The following is a 17500-nucleotide window of genomic DNA, read 5'->3' as shown; positions in this document are numbered from 1 at the left end:
TCTTTAAGAGAGTTCACTTCATAAAAGAGTTTTGTACATGCATTATAAGCAGGACAGTCCATTGAAACATGTTTGACAGAAAGGGGAATCATGCATCGAGTAGGGTCTTCACCTTTAAACAAACATGCATGAGTCAGTCTTGTATGAGCTGTATGACATCTGCTAAATACCACTTGACCAACTCTAGTTTTAAAAGAGATCTGTTTGAACTTTCCGGGTGGATTTCATGTACTTTATTATTTGTACATGTATCCCACTCTTCTTGCCACTTGTTTAATATCTAACGATTAACAATAGGTCTGATCTCTGAGGGAGAAATTTGACATTTGTTTTGCTTCATGAGCAGAATTTCAGAGTCAGTTGATATTAATTTATCAATATACAGTATGTCTGAAATGGTGACATGAGTCTGATGTTTTTGACTGTGACTCAGTTTAACAAAGACGCAGCGCAGCGATGTCAGAGCGGTTTCACTGAAACACAGTTAGCTGTTCTGTTTGTCCGCTGAGGAGTCGAGAAGCAGAGAGCGGAGGACAATGCACCGCAGTTACAGCAAGTGAGAGTTTAATTTTGCGACAGAGAAGTGGCAGCTGTTTCTCAATACAAGACCAGAGACTTCCTCTCCATCAGACCTGCTGATGGGCTGCAAAATAATCTTCACATTAGCAGAACCAGAAGATGAGACGGCACTTTCTACTTCCTACGACTCTGAAAACACTGTAGTGAAAGTTACGCTCGAACCAGCCAGGTCTGATATTCAGCAGATGCTTTTTCTGTTTTTAAAATCACATTTAAGACCATTTTAAAGAGTTGCACAAATTAATGCCGAATGCCATTACAGAACAAACATACCATTACAGGTATCTCTGATTATTTTATTGAATTAAACAGGATGCAGCAAAACTGGAGAACTGCCAGTATAAACACTCAACACTCAAGACATGTTTGATCCAATATTTACATATATACTGAAATGTATTTATGTTCTTATATGTGACCTTGGACCACAAAACCAGTCATAAGTGTCAATTTTTCAAAATTGAGATTTATACTGAAAGCTGAATAAATAATATTTCCATTGATGTATGGTTTGTTATGATCGGACAATATTTGTCTGAGATACAACTATTAGAAAATCTGGAATCTGAGGGAGCAAAAAAATCTAAATATTGAGAAAATCTCCTTTAAAGTTGTTCAAATGAAGTTCTTAGTAATGCATATTACTAATCAAAAATGAAGTTTTGATATATTTACAGTAGGAAATGTACTAAATATCTTGATGGAACATGATCTTAATATCCTAATGATTTTTGTCATAAAAGAGAAATGTATAATTTTGATCCATACAATGTATTGTTGTCTATTGCTACAGATATACCTGTGTTACTGATGACTGCTTCTGTGCTGCAGGGACACATATCTTAATACACATGAAGTAGAGGTGCACTGATACTGTAATGCGTTTAAAGAAAGGCAATAAAAAGATTATTGTGGAAATACAAAACAATTCTATATATTGAATGTGTTAAAATTAAATAATGCTCTTAGTCTTTCTTTCCGGTGATGCGGCGGTTCAGAGATAAAATACAAGAGATTATGCTGATTTAAACGCCTGATATTGCTTATTGTGCGACCAAAATACCAATAATACCCAGGTAAGTGGGGACACTTGATTTCTAAATCAGATTCCAAAAATTAAATACTTGTAATTAGATTAAATTACAGAATCAGAATCAGACTACAGTTACTTTTTAATTGATTACATGATTACATATTATTCACCCAATAGCAATAAATTATTCATAATTTATTGCTTGTTCCTAATTCCTCTTTTTCATCGTTTAAAATGTGCTTCCTAAAATAGACTACCGCTTATATACAGTCAGAAAGTCTTCTAACACAGAGACATGTGGCACACAGCATTTGACCACTGATTTACAAACATCCTTTCAGTTTGAAGTGCTTTCTTAGCATTTCAACATTACATCAACCACTGATGAACACGTTATTTAATCATGTATTACTTTGTCTTCGAAAAGGCTTTTGTCTTTCAAACACATTAAAATGCACAAATTCACGTTATTTCTTGAATCACCAAGCATTTGTTTGGTCAGCTGAACCTATATCACCTAATATATTTACTTGACACACCCCTGATATTTTAAAATATTTGTTTAATTATCACAGCTGCATGTTCACTGTTCAAACAAACAAAATATTTATTTATTTTTTAAAGGGTTTTATTTTGATTGATATTATTTTTAAATGATTTAACTCCCCGCAGTTCCTTTACGAACCCCAGCAGGAAACCTGATATAATGTAGTTTAATGCACTTCATGTTGTTAATAACAACAAATGGAATATATTTTCTTTTTCTTTGCATTTTTATATCGATACGGTACAAGATTATCCTATTTAAATCAATGTGATAAACGAGTTAGATTAAAAAGTAATCTGATTATATTCCCTAAAATGTGTAATATAATGGGGATCACGTTACTAACTATAATTTATTGTCATGTAATCTGGAATCAGCGATGGATTAGAATCCACCCATCTATTCTGTGTTCATTGTTTCTACTCTATTTTTTCATCCCAAAACTTAACATCTCTTAAAATGAAAATCAAGACTATTTAAGGCCTTATTCATGGCCTTAAATTTGATATTAGACCTGTTTATTTTTTCTACAGTGTTTTGACTGATTTGAGGCGTGTTATGAAATAAAACCACATCCGAATGTAGCTGATCTCCTCAGAAGCCACGGGCAGCTCATTAGTTCACTCCAGTTTTTCTGAACATAAAGAGCTGCTGATGGCGGGAACTGTTTTCTCTGCGCAGCGAGAGGTCTGCAGAGGTCACCGCGAGGCTCTTCAAACTTCACTAGACTTTCAGAGTGACTGATAAACCAGCTGAGATCCAGAAATGACTGGACGGAGCTCCACGATGTCGTTTCCCATGCGGGGGACGTACCTGAAGATGTGGGGTCCTCTGAGAACTCGTGGAGGTCTTCAGGAGGGTCGCCGTAGAACGAGTTGAACTTGTGACTTGAGACGGCGGCGAGGACGGCTCCCTGTGAATCACAAACACAAACTCATCTCTATTTCATTCATTACAGTGTCAGATTCAAACAGGGCATTTTGATGAAATCATCTTGATGAACCACAGACGTTTGACATTTGCACTCCAGAGATCTGATAAACATATTAGATCATCAAACCACAAGTCTTCAACTTTGCACAAGATCATCACGCCTCCTTATTCCTCTGTGCTCCAACCGTCACGTACCTGACTACAACCACTGAAGCACTAGAAGAAACATCCCTGCTTTCATGTGGCCAACACCACTCTGTCGATGAGAACTTTACTCTCGCTAACCTAAAACTGCTGCAGAGATCCACCTGTCTAACATCTTCTGATCAATCACTTCTGATTACTGGACTTTTAAATCTTTTCACAGAGATTAAATATTACAGAAATTCACTTTTTTATTTATAGTGACTGAGTGAAAAGGTGAAAGCGTGCTTTTTAGTCTATTTAGTTGTAAAAACAGCTCAATTTGAGTGTTATTACTGGACTGAAACCGCATTGTGTTTCACTGATATCTAAAGCTAAGTCATAAAACATTCCAGTGTTCATTTTGTTGAAAACAAGATGATAACTACATAACAAGTGTAACTTCACATAAACTAATGTAAACAGTTGAATATCAGATGTGTATCAGTTTATTAGATCTGTGTATTCAGTCTTAAAGTGACAGCAGCCTAATAAACCTCCTGACGGTCATGTCAATCAAACAACAAAATAGAAAGAGAAAATCACTTACTGCTCTTTACTGAATCACTTTAACCACTTTAATAAGGATTCATTTTTAATTTCTATAAATAAATATGTCTGCTTGAAAGAATGAAGAATGTTGTATGTAAGTTGTATATATAACCACTGGTCTGTCATTGAAAATAAGGCCCTGTTTATTGTTCTATAAGTGGTTTGATTTTATTTTAAGATAAATAAAGTCATGTTATACGTCACAGCAGTTTAATCTGTGTCTGTGCTGCACATTCAAACCTTAATATCATTCATAAAGATGTTTTCTCCAAGAGTATATGATGAGTTTGGATGCTTAATGCTTATAGAATTTAACTACACCTGTCAACTAAATCAAGCCTCTACATTGTGAGTAAATCTTCACTCTGGGCGACTAAATGATGTCTAATATTAGCCAATGGCTAATCAATTCTCAGATTTTACTCGCCAGTGTGTGAGTTGGAGGCTAAGCATAAGTTTAGCACAGATACAGTATATTTTCACTCTGACTGAGCGCTTCAGAGTTTCAATTAAAAGGTCTATGCATTCATACATGGTTACCAAATATTCATTCTAATTACTAAAGTTCTATCATTAAATAATACTTGATTATCATAATATCATACTATAATTCTTGACTGAGTGATGTTAAGAGTGCACTTTAAGAGATTTAAAAAGCTCTGCCATTTTACAAACATATACAGTATTATACATACATGCAGAATTATATATATATATATATTAGGGGTGGAACGGTTCAACTTTTTCACGGTTCGGTTTGTATCACGGTTTTGGTACGGTTCGGTATGTTTAGGGAAAAACTATATTGTCAAATAAAAATAAAGAAAATAATAATAACTACAAGCAACAGTACAAATAAAAATACAATAGAGTAAAGATACAAATAAAATAATCAGTGATTTTCAGGTTTTTTAGGTAGGTCTATAGCATTAGGTTTTAGGTACAGAAAATGAATAAAGTAATCAAATGAAAAGCAGCATTGCATACTTGATCTTTATTAAAGTTACTAAAGCGATTCAGTCAGGAGCAGTGAGTGATTTGTTTGTTGTTGCTGTATGATTAATATTAAGAAAGTGCTGTCACTTTAAGAGAATGCACTGATACTGTGTGCTCAGCCATCTATGTCTGCTATAGGATACTTACATTTTGACAGATTTTTTGTGTGAATTTGTCCATTCAAACACAATACTTCAGAGAGAGAGTAATATTTGCACGCGTTCTGAGGCGCGGGTTTGCTTCTGATGAGCGCACGCACAAATCTTCTCAAGCACGAGCTCGCGTCCTCTGGCTCTTAAATGTTTAAACTGGAAAAGCTTACATGAGTTTAGTTTAAACAGATATCAGCGTGTGCTGTTCAGGTCTCACCTGTGCGCGTGCTATCAGCACCTGGGTGATGACGGAATAAATGCTCATATTCCAGCATACAGCACTCACACTGAACAAGAGTGAATGCTTTGTCCACTTTTTTTTTTTTTTCCTCCATCGCTGTTGTTGTAATGTACTGGGAAGCCAGAATGCGCATCATCAGCAGAAGCATACATTAGCTGAACCCTGTTTGTTTTACATGTTATTTATAACAAACCATATTACAGATGTGTTGTCAGATTTAAGTTGAGCTGCGGTCCTAGTGCGTGCCGAACCGTGTGTGGAGAACCGTTCGGTTCCATTTGTTTCCGCGAACCGTTCCACCCCTAATACATATATATATATACATACACTAGTATATCAGTCTGGCAAGTAAACTAAAAAATGTACTAGCCAATAGCGATTCAATTGCCAAGGTGTCCGTAGAGGGTAGACAACAATACATTGTATGGATCAAAATTATACATTTCTCTTTTATGACAAAAATCATTAGGATATTAAGATCATGTTCCATGAAGATATTTAGTAAATTTCCTACTGTAAATATATCAAAACTTCATTTTTGATTAGTAATATGCATTGCTAAGAACTTCATTTGAACAACTTTAAAGGAGATTTTCTCAATATTTAGATTTTTTTGCTCCCTCAGATTCCAGATTTTCTAATAGTTGTATCTCAGACAAATATTGTCCTATCATAACAAACCATACATCAATGGAAATATTATTTATTTATTTAAAAATCTCAATTTCAAAACATTTACCCTTATGACTGGTTTTGTGGTTCAGGGTCACATCTGATTAAAAACTTTCTCTAAAGTATCAACCGAAAGAATCAAGTTTATTACAGTCTAGCAAAATATGTTTAATGGACAATGGATTTTGACAACTTCGTATGAATTTCTATGCGGTCAAAACGTTGCAGTGTTGGGTGACATGAGGAATTACTGCAGGGTTTCTGTAAATACCTTCAGTTTCCTCCGAGCGTTGAACTTCCTCAGCTGTTCCACCGTCTCGGGCAGGTGGATCTTGTACGAGTAGCGATCTCTCTCCTGCACGACACACACAAACATGAGACAAAACTAAACCCGATACCACGCCTGAATGTCACAAACAGGAAGTGACTTATACAGGAGTAGAAATGACAATTAGGTTAATTTTGAAGACAATAGCAGCAGGAGGGAAGTTAGCGTGCGTGACCTTGAGCCAGGGATGGTTGAGTGCCTCATAGACGGTGATTCTCTCGGCCGGGTCCAGCATTAGCATACGCCGCACCAGGTCTTTAGCGCTCTCAGAGATTTGACTCCACTGCCGCGGGTTCATCTGACAAACAAACACGCCGCTGAAGCACACAAACGACTGGACGACTGGCTCGTTTGTGATGAAACAGAGCTCTGTTCTGAAGACTTACTGCAAAACTCTATTCTCTATTTCAGTCTCGTTTTCCAGAACAAATATCTGAACACTATTAAAACCAGATTCGTTTACTTCAGATGCACAATGACCCAAGAGAAGTAGTCTTTAAGTGAAAATGAAGTCAGCATAAAATAACAAGGAATATCTGACAGTGGGGTCAGAGAATAAACTTATTTAAAGAAATAAATACATATTTTTTATAGGTAGATATTTTTCATTGTTTTAATCAAACTCATAATCTCTCAGAAAGCAAGACTTCTCATCTTCTGTCATTTTGCATTAAGTAAATCTATAATGATTTAAGAATTTTTAGATATTTGCACTGGAAAACACACTAGAAAAAAAATATTTTCTTAGTATTTTTGTCTTGTTTTCTAGTACAAATATCTAAACATTCGGTTACACTATTTTAAGTGTATTTATTGTCCTTGTTACAGTGTAATTATACATGATATAAGTACTAAGTAATATTAATTAACTACATGTACTTACTATATGGTTAGGTGTTAGGTTTAGGGTTACTTGCATGTAATTATGCATAATTTATTGTTATTATAATAGTAAGTATATGTGACGTGTGTAACGAGGACACCTTAAAATAGTGTTACCAAACATTCTTGAATTAAGATGCATTTAGTAGAGAAGCAAAATGATTAAGATATTAGGGGCCAGTTGCATAACCATAGTCACCATAAGACTGTGTCTTAGGAATCAGTTTGACTAACTAGCAGTTAAACAAGTGGTTATCAGTCTTACTTTTCAGAGTCAGATTAGATCAATCTACTTTATCATGTACACTGACTGTAAAATGTTATGACCAGTCTAGCAGAAAAAAAAATGCAACTGGCCATAAGTCTTGTTTTCTAAAAAAATCTTGTAAATTTTTGCTAAAATTAAGAAAAAATATCTGCTGGTGGGTTCAGAAAAATAATCTTAATTCAAAGAGAAAACAAGATTATTTTTCTTGCCTCATTGGCAGATATGTTTTCTTAATTAAAAACTGAAAACAGTTTTCAGAAAACAAGAATTAATATCTTGATATCTGTTATTTTGCTTTTCAAGTAAATGTATCTTGATTTAAAAATGTTTACATATTGTACTGGAAAACAATACAAAAAATACTAAGTACTTTGTACTAAATACAAAACTACTGAGGAAGAACGTCACTGTCTGTAGTGTTTATATGCAGACCCAAACTGACATGGAACCTCAGAAGTGCCTGATCAAGTGCTCTACATAGGGAGCATAGACTCTACACATAGATAATATTTCATCCATATGTCTCTGCATTGCATAAAACAAAATAGCAGTGTCTATTCTCTCAATCTTAGATGTTCTCGAGTTGTCACAAACACTCTAACCCTTCTCCATTAATATATGCAATGCTGTATTTGGTCAAAAGTGATTAGAATTACTGTTACAAATCTTGGGCTGCACACATCTATGATTTGGAACAGATTTCTCATTCTGCCCCTAAAACACCAGTGGAAGGTTTTGACATTAAAGACGCCACCTGACGTGTCTTCAGTGCTCTTGAGGTCTGAACGAGTGACGTGCTTCTGTCAATCACGCAGTACCTTGTACTTCCCTTTCACGATGGCTTCAAACAGACGCTCCTTGGTGCCATAAAAAGGCAAACAGCCGCTCAAAAGGATGAAGAGAATGACCCCGCAACCCCAGACGTCCACCGGCTTCCCATACGGCTCTCGCTTGACCACTTCAGGAGCCATGAAGTGAGGGGTCCCTACCCGACCTACAGAGAGACAAAGAGGCCCGAGGCTTCAGAAACAAATCAGAGCAAAGGGCTGCACTTCCTGTAAACATGATCTGCTGTGGAGCAAAGACACACGTACCTCCTGCCACCAGCCCAGACTCGCCCAGCTGGATGGCCACGCCGAAGCCGCCCAGTTTGACCGGAGCAGAGTTCTCCTTAGAGGCCAGCAGGACACAGTGAGGCTGAACACACACACACACACACATATAAATGAAACCACTGAATGCGTGTCCTACATAAAGCCACATGTGTTCTCATATCTCCTTCACATGAGATTGTGTGAGAATGAGATGAGAAGAGGACACACGGAACAAACCCTTCACAGGAATCATCTACACACAGCAGTTCAACACAAACCACAAACACACAACTGAACATACAGCACTGCTAAACTAGTGTGTAATGGCTTACGTAATAAAGAAAGAAAATTGCTAGTATCTTGGCATGTAATCCTTTTATTTGGATACATAGCAAACGAATTTCAAGAATTGAGTTTTTTTGCTCTTTGGTGGATTCTACGGCCCATGTAACACCACTCGTGTGGAGCTGAGACAACCGTCAGCGGATTGAACACACATCAGCATCTCTGTGTGTGTGTGTGTGTGTGCTCATGAGTCAAACACACATATAGAGAGAGAGAGAGAGAGAGAGAGAGAGAGAGAGGAAGAGCAGATGCAGCGACTGCAAGACAGACACTTTGAGCGCTTAGAAGGGAAGCAGAAACACATCAGACCCTCGGGGAGGAATGAAAGACGATCTGACAGGAAGACCAAAACCTTTGTGTTCCGTCTAAATGGATAAATGTGCAGCTGCAGCGCTTTGTGCAACTGAAGGAGTTAACGTGCAAAACTGTGAGTAGAATTTATGCATCTGTGTGTGTCTGAGATCAAAGTGTGTGTGTGTATGTGTGCGTGTGTGTGTCATTCTACAAACGATGATAGAAAAATCTGAAAACAGAAATGTGTGTGCATGAATACACTTCATACTAGTGTCATAAAATATGCAGGTTACTGTGCTTCAATAAGCAGTGGATTAAATTTAAAGAAACGGATTTAATAGAAAAAAGTTTTAACTCAAAATGTGCTAAATTTATTTTAAAAATTAAAAACCATTTCATCATGCATTGATGAAGGTCCTCATGAACGTACGTGTGAAATGTCATGAAACAATTTCTGAAATATCAGCAGTTTTTAGACATCCAGAATTATAATTAAATCAAATTTTAAAAAAAACTTTTTAATTTGACTATTTACAGCCCAAAAAAATCTAATAATTATTCAAATGAAATCCACTGCATTACAAAAACATACAAAAACATGAAAGAAATTTCTTCCTGTACATTTGTTCATTTAGCAGACGGCTTCATTCAGAGCAAAATATGAATGCTAATAATATTAAGCAGAAGTGTTTTACAAGAAAAACCAAACAAGTTAGCCCATGAACACCATAAATAGCACTAGTTGTGCAGAGGAAAAGTGCTGGTTAGTGAATCAAGTGTTCCTGGTAATGATGTAATGTGATGGCCATCATTCTTAAACAATCTCCAGCTGCAAATCAGATGCGATTAGATTCAACTTTATTTTCACTGTGCAAAATACAAGTATATGCAATGTGCAGAGTACATAGTATAGGTATGAAACATCATTATGGCTCTATACAAAGTGCGAGGTTATGAAGGTTATGAGATGAGAAAGCAGAGAGCAGCTCAGTGCAAATGAAGACGATCCCAGCGCAGACCCAAAACACACATTCATGATATAGATGCATGAAGAGCCAATCCTTCCGTTTTATTAGTCTCCTGTTCAACACACGCTCAACCAGAACTGAGCTGCGAAGCAAGTCCAGCTTTCCTTAAATAATTTAACAAAGCTAAAATGAATGGAAAACAGCTCCTGGACGTGTGTTTCTGGGCCGGTTGCCTGACCATGATTTACGCTCCTCACGCCGGCATTCAGAGCCAGAGCGCTCTCGTTTCATTTTCATTGGCCTGAGATAGAATTTTCCCCTGTTGTTCAGTACAGTAAATTAAAGCCTGGAATATGATTTTTCCGTCTTGAGAAGTTGACAAAAGTCAAAGCCAGTCTGCAGATTTGAGTTGACAGATTCCATAGAAAATCAGGTAGTGTATGATGGCCAGTTTTCCTCTGTCACCATTTATAAAGTCGGTAAGTGTATGATACCTAGTGTTTTAAAAATCTGTTCAGAAGTCTTGCAGTGTATACCAGCCTTAAAGGTTAAGTTCACTTGCAGAATAAATTTCCTGATAATTTAATCACCCCCGTGTCATCCAAGATGTTCATGCCTTTCTTTCTTCAGTTGCAAAGGAATTTTTTGAGGAAAACATTGCAGGATTCTTCTCCATATAGTGGACTTCAATGGTGGCCAGTGATTTGAACGACAAAAATGTAGTTTCACTGCAGCTTCAAAGAGCTCCACACGACCCCAGCCGAGGAATAAGGGTCTTATCTAGTGAAACGATCAGTCATTTTCTGAAAAAAACAATAACACTTTTTAACTACAAATGCTCGACTAGCATTAGCTCTGCGATGCGCGTCTTTATTAGCTGATGTTGGAAAGGTCACGCGCGGTTAGTTCTTCGTCTTTGTACTTCGGTTAAAAACTCCATCTCATTTTCTCCTCCAACTTTAAAAACATCTGACATCGTTGTTTTACTTTTTTGGCAAGGGCATTTGAATTTTTTTGCACGTTTGCTTTGTAAACACGGGGTCTGTGCTTCCGCCTGCGTCACGCCTGATTCCAACATCAGCTAATAAAGACATGCATCACAGAGCTAACGCTAGCCAAGCATCTGTGGTTAAAAAGTGTATAAACATTTTTTTTTTTAAATGACTGACCGCTTCACTAGATAAGACCCTTATTCCAGGCTTGGATTCATCTTTGAAGCTGCATTTTTGACGTTCAGATCACTGGCCACCATTGAAGTCCACTATAGGGAGAAAAATCCTGGAATGTTTTCCTCAAAAACTAAATTTCTTTGCGACTGAAGAAAGATGGACATGAACATCTTGGACGACACAGGGGTGAGTAAATTATCAGGAAAGTTTCATATTCTGGAAGTGCACTTACTGTATCTTTTAAAATATGTCTGACTGGCTGTTTCTCCCCCCAGAGCTGAAGACTCAAGCGGAAAGACTTCAGTGAACTTCACCCGGATCGCTAACAAGATAAAAACCCAACATGCTGCCAAACACAATGAGCACCATCTGGCCGACTGACCGCTTCACCAATCGCACCAGCAACCTCTCGTGTTCTCTGGAGGAGGAGAACCTGCGGCTCCCGCTGGCGGTGCTCTACTCGCTCATCTTTCTGTTCGGTCTGGCAGGAAACCTGCTGGCTCTCTGGGTCTTCCTCTTCCTGCACTCGCGCAGAAACTCTGTGCGCGTCTTCCTGATCAACATGGCGCTGGCGGACCTGGTTCTGCTGGCGTGTCTTCCCTTCCGTGTGCAGTACCACGCTCAGGGGAACGTGTGGTCTCTGGGGCCGCGCATGTGCAAGGCCGTGGGCAACCTGTTCTACATGAACATGTACATCAGCATCATCCTGATGGGTCTGATCAGTCTGGACCGCTATCTGAAGATCATCGGCGTGCGGGGCTCTCAGAGGGGCTGCGGGCCGCGCTGGCTCAGGGGCAGCCGCTGGAGTCTGGTGACCTGCGTTCTGCTGTGGAGCGGCTCTCTGGTGATGGTGGTGCCTATGATCGCGCTGGCCGAGGGAAACGAGGAGCTGGGGAAGTGTTTCCAGTACAAGCAGAGAAAGCACGCTAGGGGCAAAGCCTACTTTAATCTGTTTATGGTAGCAGTGTTCTGGCTGGTGTTCGTAGTGCTGTTGGTTTCATACGGACGGATCGCACGCAGGCTTCTGCGAGCATCGCAGGACAAACCTGACCTGCCTAACGCTACACGCTACGCCCGCACTGCTAGTAAATCCTTTGTGGTTCTGCTCCTCTTCACTATCTGCTTTGTGCCATATCATGCCTTCAGAGGCTTCTATGTGGCTTCACAGCTTCGCGACATCAGCTGTGAGACACGGCGGCTCATGGATCTCACCAACGAGGTCATGCTTCTGTTCTCGGCTCTCAACAGCTGCCTGGATCCCGTCATGTACTTCATGCTCTCTGGCTCGGTGCGCAAGGCCACCGTTCGGACCTTGTCGCAATTCTTGCATTTGCAGCACGAACCTGTGGCGACCAACAGCTCAACCACGGAGTTCCGGAGGACGTCTGTGTCCCACGCTTCTAATGCTCCGGTGCTGGGCACATCCAGAGGCAGCCTGGGACTCATTACAGCGAACCTCCGCGCCAAACCCAATGACCGAGAGTCCTGTCCGCAGATCAAGGTGCTCTCAAGCTCATCATGAGATGACCGAGCTTTACCTTTGACCCACATACTGACCTGTGAAAGCGCACAGTAAGCGACTCACTGGTGTGAAATGATGACTAGCTCGAAAAGTTTGCATTGGAAAGTTCTCGAGACATCGCTTCTGCGAGCCTGTGAGTGATATATGGCTGGAAGCCACAACCGCAGGAGATTACCAGACATCTGCTTTGAGATTTTCAATCTATCAGACACAACTCTTTTCAAGCTTGTGTACACGACAAAAGTATTGGCACCCCCTTCTAATGAACAGGTTTGACTACTTTAGTACAAATATTAATGTTTAAGCATATAGTGATATTCTAGGGAATTGTGTGCTTCTAATTTTATAGCAAGAGTTTGGACAGAAACCTATCTATTCTAACATGACAATGCATCTGTGTATAAGGCAAGGTTCAAAAAGAAATGATTGATTGAGTCAGTGTGGAAGAACTTGACTGGTCTGCAGAAACCTCTGCTGTGACTTTAAGAGCCAAAAACTCATCACCAAACACCAATGACTTGTATATACGCTATATAGACAAAAGAATTGGCACACCCCCTTCTTTAGAACAGAAAAAGTTACTTCCAAAACTGTGGAAACAAAGATGGAAACATAATTCATGTATTTAAAAAATGTAATGCCATCTCTGTTGCAACAGCTTTGGAAGTGTCTAAAATGACTGTCAATCAATGGTGTTTGTTTAAACTCTTGCTATAAAATTAGAAGCACACAGTTCCCTAGAATATCATTATATGCTTAAACATTAAGATTTGACTTCAGCACTAAAGTAGTCAAACCTGTTCATTAGAAGGGGTGTCCCAAAATTTTTGTCAGTATAGTGTATTTCAGGCAGCTGCAGTGACGCACAAACAGCAGACTACACTGACTTACGGGTGTGTGTTCACGGTGTGTGTGTTCACGGTGTGTGTGTGTGTGTGTGTGTGCACGTTGGATGGGTTAAATGCAGAGCACGAATTCCGAGTATGGGTCACCATACTTGGCAGTATGTCACTTCACTTCACTTCTTACACATGTTGAAGCAAGGATGAAGCACGCTTCCTGCTGGAGGAAAAGAGTTACTGCACCTCCTATTATACATTTCAGTGGGCTGTTACCTTTATAAAAACAGAGCTGTGTAAAAGGAACTGGTCGGATTCATCCTGTAAACCACTAACCAGTGTTAGACTGATCTCACACAGCTTGTTTATCTCTAAAGACAGCAGCTGTTGAGTCTGTGATCTCATGAACATCAGACACAACCGATCAGCGTCCAGCTGAAGCACCAATCTGACAATAATCCCACTTTAATCACAGATGGACGTCTCCTGAAGTCCCGCGGTGCAACTTATGTCAGCACTTTCTGACCAGTCGTTTGTGACCACTGGACACGAGCTGGTGAAGAATCTTGACATGACTGTTCATGTTTTCTACTGTTTATAAATTCATGTAGCTCAGGCTGTAGAGTAACGCCAGTCACAGGCCTGATTCCCAGTGAACGAATGAACTCATAACATGCACACCTTGAATGAAAGTGTCTGCCAAATGCATAAAAGTAAAAGAGTATAATAAACGGGAATAAAAAGCCTCATATACAGTGTTAACAGGGTGTTTATCACTTAACACTCTTATTGATCACTGTTGTAGCTCATGGCTCAAAAAATGCAACAAAGAAAAGGTCACTCGAGCTTTATTAACAAAACAGAAGAAATGAAACGTGTGCTAATGTAGTCATCAGTAAGAGCAGTAATGTAGAGTAAAGTGCATGCATGGAGCATAACGTGCTGTAGCAGTGGTGTAGGAAGGAAAAGTACAACCACAAAGTCTATAAACACAAATGCATCCCAAAGAGTGGAAAACAGCTCTTTTTAAAGGACACAAGACATGGAAGCTGGTGTGTGTAATGAAAGCATTTACAAAAGAATTGTCTATCTACCCAACAAGACCAGGGTCATCACATAACCTTTAAGTGTTCTTGAGAGTAGGGCGATATGACCTAAAATCAAAACCTCGATTAATTGAACGCTTTACGTCGATTGTAAGATTGAATGATTCTTTTTATTTTTTTGTCCTCCTAGTTCATTAGAAGTTTGTACTGTAAATATACTCAACTATTAAAGAAGGGATTTTTTTTCTGATGAAAGAGTGCATTTCTTATCTTAATTTTTTGTATACAAAATAAATGAATATTGTCATGCGAAAAGTAGAAAATAACTTGCATCTGTTGAAGTATTTACTCTAGGTTCTTACACAGAACACGTCTTTTGCCACGTCCCAATTCGCCTACATATACTATGCCCTAAAAGTATGTACTCTTTTTGTGAAGAAAAAGTACATATCTTTTGAGTGTGTAGCAGAATAGTAGGCAAGCTTTGGGACATACTACTGCTTCTTTAACGAGCGCTCTGTTGCTTCGTTATGTGCATTCTGTCACTGTTTAAACTGCCCTGTCAATCATCTTATCACTGTTTACAAAACTCACATTTCGTTAGCTAAATGAAGAGGTACATTGATCTGCCAGTCACATATCTTTCAATCCGAGAACTCTCTTCATATGTTTGCATAATGATGCATTTAAAATTGAATGACTAAACGTATCATTATAAAAGTTCACAATGTTGCTGCAGATGAAAGATAAAGCACATAACATTGAAAAAAAAAAAATTCAATCAGGTTAGACATTATTTATCACTCAAACCCCTTTCTCTGCCTGTCCTTCAGTCTCGCATAACGGCCATGTTTGTAGTTTTTAAACCTTTTTTGTAGTACTAAATGAATCCTCGTCCGCCGCACAGTGTGTTGTGGGCAATATTAGCCATTAGAGTGCGCATCGATCTGCACTTTGAATTTTAATCTCAAGTAGTAGACCATCTGGGAATCTTTGGCATACGCTTTTCAACATACTATGATTTGGGACATGCTAATTCTATTTTCGAATACTATTTAGGATGGATAGTATGCGAATTGGGACGCAGCACGTTTGTCTAAATTCTTTTAACGCGCCACTCACGTACGAGACACAAATAACCGACATGGGAAAATTGCGTTGGTTAGAGGTACTGAATTTTCGGTTTTGATTAATTGTCCCGCCCTACTTGAGACAGTCACATGGTGTTCGAACATTATGAGGGCGAGTAAATGATTTGTGCAGGAATTACTCTTTAAAAATGTTGAAGATGAACATGTTAAGGTTAGTGAGGAATAATGAATCAGAGATGCAGACGAGTCTTACCTTGACGTCTCTGTGGATGACGTTGTTATCGTGGCAGTAGCGCAGAGCTTCAAGTATTTGCCGCATGTAGTGACTGAGAACACAAATGACACACAGATTGAGCACAAATCTTGACCGGTGGAAGCAGACTGACCGTGTGTGAGGTGAACAGGAAGTGATTCACACCTGGACACCGCCTCGCTGTAGACGAACCCAGCATCAGCCCTCTTCACGATCTCGAAGCACAGATCGGCTCCATCCATACTGCACAGACACAGGACCGTTACACACACATGCTATATATATATATATATAAAATAATGTTCATATATATAATAATCCAGTGAATGCATTTACACACGATAGTGATGAAGAAACGCCAAAATACACGTCCTAAAATAATGAAGATGAGGAAGAACTTGTGGGTGTTTATTAAACAGAAAGCAAAGTTGAGCTAGTGGTTTACACTTGCTGAGCAACGGCACAACTTATCTAATTAATATAGAATTCAATAGAATATACTGATATAGAATTCAACTGCTTCAAATTTAGAATTCAATGGCTTTGTATGTCTCATCAAACCAGAATGTAGTCTGAATTGGGTTTTCTAATGTGAATTTGACTATTTTGAGTCCTTAGTTTAATGCGAAGTCAAGTCAGCGTTATTTATACAGCGCTGTTTACAATGCAGACTGAGTCAAAGCAGCTTTACAGTATTAAACAGAGAAATACGGTGTCGAAATAGTGTGCCGTTCTCCTCCGGCCAGATAAAGCCAGCAGTTTAATTCTACACTGATATCAGACTGATTCATTCAATTTGATATGATCTTTTGATTTAAGTCAATCAAGTTTCAGAAGAAAATACTCAAAATGAAATAAAGGATTTTATTCACTGGATTGTACAAAAATAGACATTACCACATGATTATTTGATAAATGTGACCCTGGACCACAAAACCAGTTTTTTTAAACTGAGATTTCTACATCATCTGAAAGCTGAATAAATAATCTTTCCATTGATATATGGTTTGTTATGATCGGACAACATTTGTCTGAGATACAACTATTAGAAAATCTGGAATCTGAGGGAGCAAAAAAATCTAAATATTGAGAAAATCTCCTTTAAAGTTGTTCAAATGAAGTTCTTAGCAATGCATATTACTAATCAGAAATGAAGTTGATATATTTACTGTAGGAAATGTACTAAATATCTTCATGGAACATGATCTTAATATCCTAATGATTTTTGTCATAAAAGAGAAATGTATAATTTTGATCCATACAATGTATTGTTGTCTATTGCTACAGATATACCTGTGCTACTGATGACTGCTTTTGTGCTCCAGGGTCACAAATGCAATTTCTCAGTTAAAATTTCATTGAATAGCATCACTGTGATATTAATTTCGAAGATCTCGCACACACTTACAACTCAAAGACCATGTAGAGCATCCCGTCAGAGCTGTAGGTCTCCAGCAGCTCCACGATGTGAGGATGTTTGAGCATGTGACAGATACTCGCCTCCCGCTTCAGA

At 38.5% G+C, this 17500-nt stretch overlaps 2 protein-coding genes across 3 annotated transcripts in view; one reads left to right on the top strand and one right to left on the bottom strand.

Annotated features, from left to right (window-relative positions):
* LOC306879561 (peripheral plasma membrane protein CASK-like) overlaps positions 1-17500 on the bottom strand; it is a 63357-nt gene that overhangs the window by 31998 nt on the left and 13859 nt on the right. For both annotated transcript variants that reach the window (XM_079432595.1, XM_079432594.1), the window contains exons 3-10: positions 17396-17500; positions 16153-16230; positions 15988-16060; positions 8461-8563; positions 8185-8360; positions 6392-6514; positions 6160-6243; positions 2973-3072 (exon numbers count right to left, since the gene is read on the bottom strand). The exon at positions 17396-17500 is cut by the window's right edge and continues 1 nt beyond it. In XM_079432595.1, the coding sequence (XP_079288721.1) occupies positions 2973-3072; positions 6160-6243; positions 6392-6514; positions 8185-8360; positions 8461-8563; positions 15988-16060; positions 16153-16230; positions 17396-17500 (842 nt within the window). The remainder of the gene's footprint in view (positions 1-2972; positions 3073-6159; positions 6244-6391; positions 6515-8184; positions 8361-8460; positions 8564-15987; positions 16061-16152; positions 16231-17395) is intronic.
* On the top strand, positions 9052-14892 carry LOC306879562 (putative G-protein coupled receptor 34). The gene is made up of 2 exons (XM_079432596.1): positions 9052-9232; positions 11512-14892. The coding sequence occupies exon 2, from the start codon at positions 11580-11582 to the stop codon at positions 12756-12758; it is 1179 nt and encodes a 392-aa protein (XP_079288722.1). The 5' UTR covers positions 9052-9232; positions 11512-11579; the 3' UTR covers positions 12759-14892.

The sequence above is a fragment of the Barbus barbus genome, assembly GCF_936440315.1.
Source record: "Barbus barbus genome assembly, chromosome: 13".
Lineage (NCBI taxonomy): Eukaryota > Metazoa > Chordata > Actinopteri > Cypriniformes > Cyprinidae > Barbus > Barbus barbus.
Note: the sequence above shows the minus strand (reverse complement) of the source record. Positions and strands in the feature narration are given on the sequence as shown.

What these genes read in the sequence shown, in the direction of transcription:
- LOC306879562 (XM_079432596.1), top strand. Translation starts at nt 11,580, where the DNA reads ATGCTGCCAAACACAATGAGCACCATCTGGCCGACTGACCGCTTCACC.